The 2,977-nt window shown below is 45.3% G+C and overlaps 1 protein-coding gene across 5 annotated transcripts in view; it reads left to right on the forward strand.

Annotated features, from left to right (window-relative positions):
• Positions 1–594: 594 nt before the first annotated feature.
• LOC102671618 (endothelin-converting enzyme 1-like) overlaps positions 595–2,977 on the forward strand; it is a 69,270-nt gene continuing 66,887 nt past the window's right edge. For all 5 annotated transcript variants that reach the window (XM_031510871.1, XM_006616565.2, XM_031510872.1 and 2 more), the window contains exons 1-2: positions 595–993; positions 1,596–1,796. In XM_031510871.1, the coding sequence (XP_031366731.1) occupies positions 991–993; positions 1,596–1,796 (204 nt within the window). In that variant the 5' untranslated portion in view covers positions 595–990. The remainder of the gene's footprint in view (positions 994–1,595; positions 1,797–2,977) is intronic.

The raw sequence follows: 2,977 nt of genomic DNA on the forward strand, positions 1-2,977 counted from the left end.
AGGCGATTTAGTAGACTCTAAGATCGCTTTTCACGATACGGAGAACGACTTAATTCGTGCGTAACCTTGGCTTTTATAAATCTCGCTTTATCTACATCCGAGTCCCGCTACTTATTCTGAATTTCTTTCCACCACCTTCCCAATGAGTCACGACCGGGATTAAACGCCAACTTATTATTACACACTCGCGTGTGTATTCCACGCGAAACGTGATCGAACGATCGGATCCGCGCACGAAACTATGATTTAAATCTAATTTGCGCTAGATTTCCAATATCCCTCCCCCCTTGCGAAGCCACGAGTTTCCTTTTATCCGTGGAAAAAAAAGAAATTCACAGAGATTCTGCGGGACGAGCGACAAGGTGAACGAAGTCACGCACGTTCGATCGAATTATCGAATAATAAGAAACGAATTACAAAAACTCCCATCCATCGCGTTTCCTCTCTGATAAATTCCCTTCTTCTCTTCTCTTGGCGAACTCGAAAAACAATGCATCGTCAAAAAGATTCGACGACAACAACAACTGTCGAAAAATTCTTTCAAAGGCAAAAAAAAAAAAGGAAACGATTAATTTCTCAATTTTTTTCCCACAGATTTTTGTCTCTGGAATAGAAAGATGCAGGAGCGGAAGGGGGAGCGGTGGATCCGGCCGGTGGTTTGATCCATCGATCCATCGTCCAGAGATCGGCGGCGGGCTGGAGAAGTTTTGGCGGGCTTTGAAGAGCTAGGGAGTTCCGCGGGACCCGGCAAATGTGGCTTTGTGCACGGTGAGCCGGGGTTACGGGGGCCGTGGGGCCCGTGGAGGCGGNGGTAGATCCCGTGGCGAGGCAAGCGTGAGGCTACCCCTGAGTCCTCGCACTCTGTGCGCCCCTGGGGCCGGAGGTGGCGCACATGTGCACGTACAGGGGACCGGAGGACCCGGTGGAACCGCGGCTGGAACCGGAAATAATCCCGGCACCGAGGAGGGATCCGGCCTTCCGGACGAGCCAATGGTGAGCCCATATATCTTCTTATTTTTCTTATACTTTCTTATTCACGTGCCCACGAAAATTTTATATTCGATCGAATTAATCTCCTTCTCGTTCCGATTCGCTCCTCTTCCTTTAGTTTTCCCTCGCTTATCCCCGACGACGTCTTAACGTCTAATCCCCGACTGGCGTAGTGTTGACGTTCCATTTTCCTCGACATTCCTTTTCCATTCCTCCCGTGTTTTCCCTTCGAACGATTTTCTTACTATAATAAAAAGGATTCCTCCGAAGAGGGTTCCTCGCCGTCTCCAGTATTAAAGCAATTTCAACTTTCTCTTCTCGACCGTTCTTCATCGCCGTTTAACTTCGGTGCACTCGCGCGCCGAAAATCGTTGATAAGACGTCGTTGCGTGCGCGACGGTTTTATCGACAGGAATGTCGAGAAAATAAGAATCGTCGAATATTATTGAATCACGCAATTACACGGCGAAGAAACGATCGCATATCGAAGAAATGATCGTATATATATATATATCAAAATATACGTATACTGATCATTTCTTTCTTCTTTTTCTTTGTTCGTTTCGCAAGGAACGGATTCATTCGATCATTGGAAATGTACGTAGGTGCACGTGGAGAGGGCCGCGCAGCAAGGTACCTGGATATGCTGCGTGCCGTGTTACTGGCTCAGACGAAGTAAGGCCGTGCACAAGGCGCTGCTCACGTTCGCGATGCTGCTCGTCACCAGCCTGCTCGTCACCAGTCCTGTCCTCTTCCTCATCACCACGCTGCCCGAGGGAGAGCAACCGCGTGAATGCCTACCGTTGGTGAGCGACAACTGTTCTCTTTAACCCCTTCCCCCAACGATTGTTTCCACCAACCCACGCGAGACCTCTTCACCTTTTCAACGCCGTTTCCGTGCTCCTTCTCCCTCTTTGTCCCTTCTTTCTCACCTTTGTTCGAATTAGGATATCGCGCAAACAGTTATTCTCTACCCGCTGGACTCGAAAGTTGCAGTGTTCTTTTTCCTTTTTCCTTTTTTTTTGGGGACGTTACACGAATATTTTATATCTATTGTAAGGGGAAAGGAGAAAGGGCAGTTGATTACGGAACACTGGTTTCAGTCTTTTCATCATATTATGCGGGGTTGGTTGAACGTTGTTTAAATGAAAGCTGCGCTTTTGGTAAAGAGAGAATCGTCCTGGAAGGGGAATGGGAATGTTTCGAGGTCGAAAGATCGGCGTTTATTTCTCTTTAAGTTCTCTAATGTTAGATGGAAATTTCGAGGCGTCCCTCTTTCGAAACGCGTGTCGCGCTTTCGTCGAAGAATAAGATTTAGAAATTTCTGAATATGATATTTCGCCGACCGGGGAGAGATCCGATGTAAAATCTCGTAAAACCGAAGTTGAATGGATCGTAAAACGATGCATCTTCTAAAATATGGCTCCCTTCGAACGCTAAAATATCGTTGCCTGTTCCGTTCTTTTGAGCGACGCATCGATTCCTCGCTTCCTTTGTCGCAACGTCCTGTCACCCGAGTTTCGGCTCTTATTCCTTATCCCAGACACACTCTATTATTATTATTATTATTATATTATTCGTTGCATTAATTTTCTAAATTAACGTTATTGTAGATCCATAATTTCATATTCGTGAAATGAATTTCGATCGTTCGTAATTATCGTGATACTTGCTTCCGAATTGAACGATTACACTTTCACAGAGCAAACGTTGGTAAAACGTTGGTTGTTTGTTCCCCTTCAAATCCTCTTCTTAAAAAAAATATCGAGACAAAATAATTTTTTCCTATAAGAATAAGAACGATTTCGATAGTTAATCCAGCAATGTAACAGGTTTTGTCCGCGACCGTGACGATCCAATAGTCTCCTCGAAGCGTTATATACTTTCACGTCTGCAAAGATGTTAGAGAGAGAATCCTCTCTGGAAAATTTCGTCCATACGTCTCGAGAGTTTCGCGCGAAAAAAAAAAAAAAAAAAAAATGAAAGA

The sequence above is a fragment of the Apis dorsata genome, unplaced genomic scaffold (genome assembly GCF_000469605.1).
Source record: "Apis dorsata unplaced genomic scaffold, Apis dorsata 1.3 scaffold_265, whole genome shotgun sequence".
NCBI lineage: Eukaryota > Metazoa > Arthropoda > Insecta > Hymenoptera > Apidae > Apis > Apis dorsata.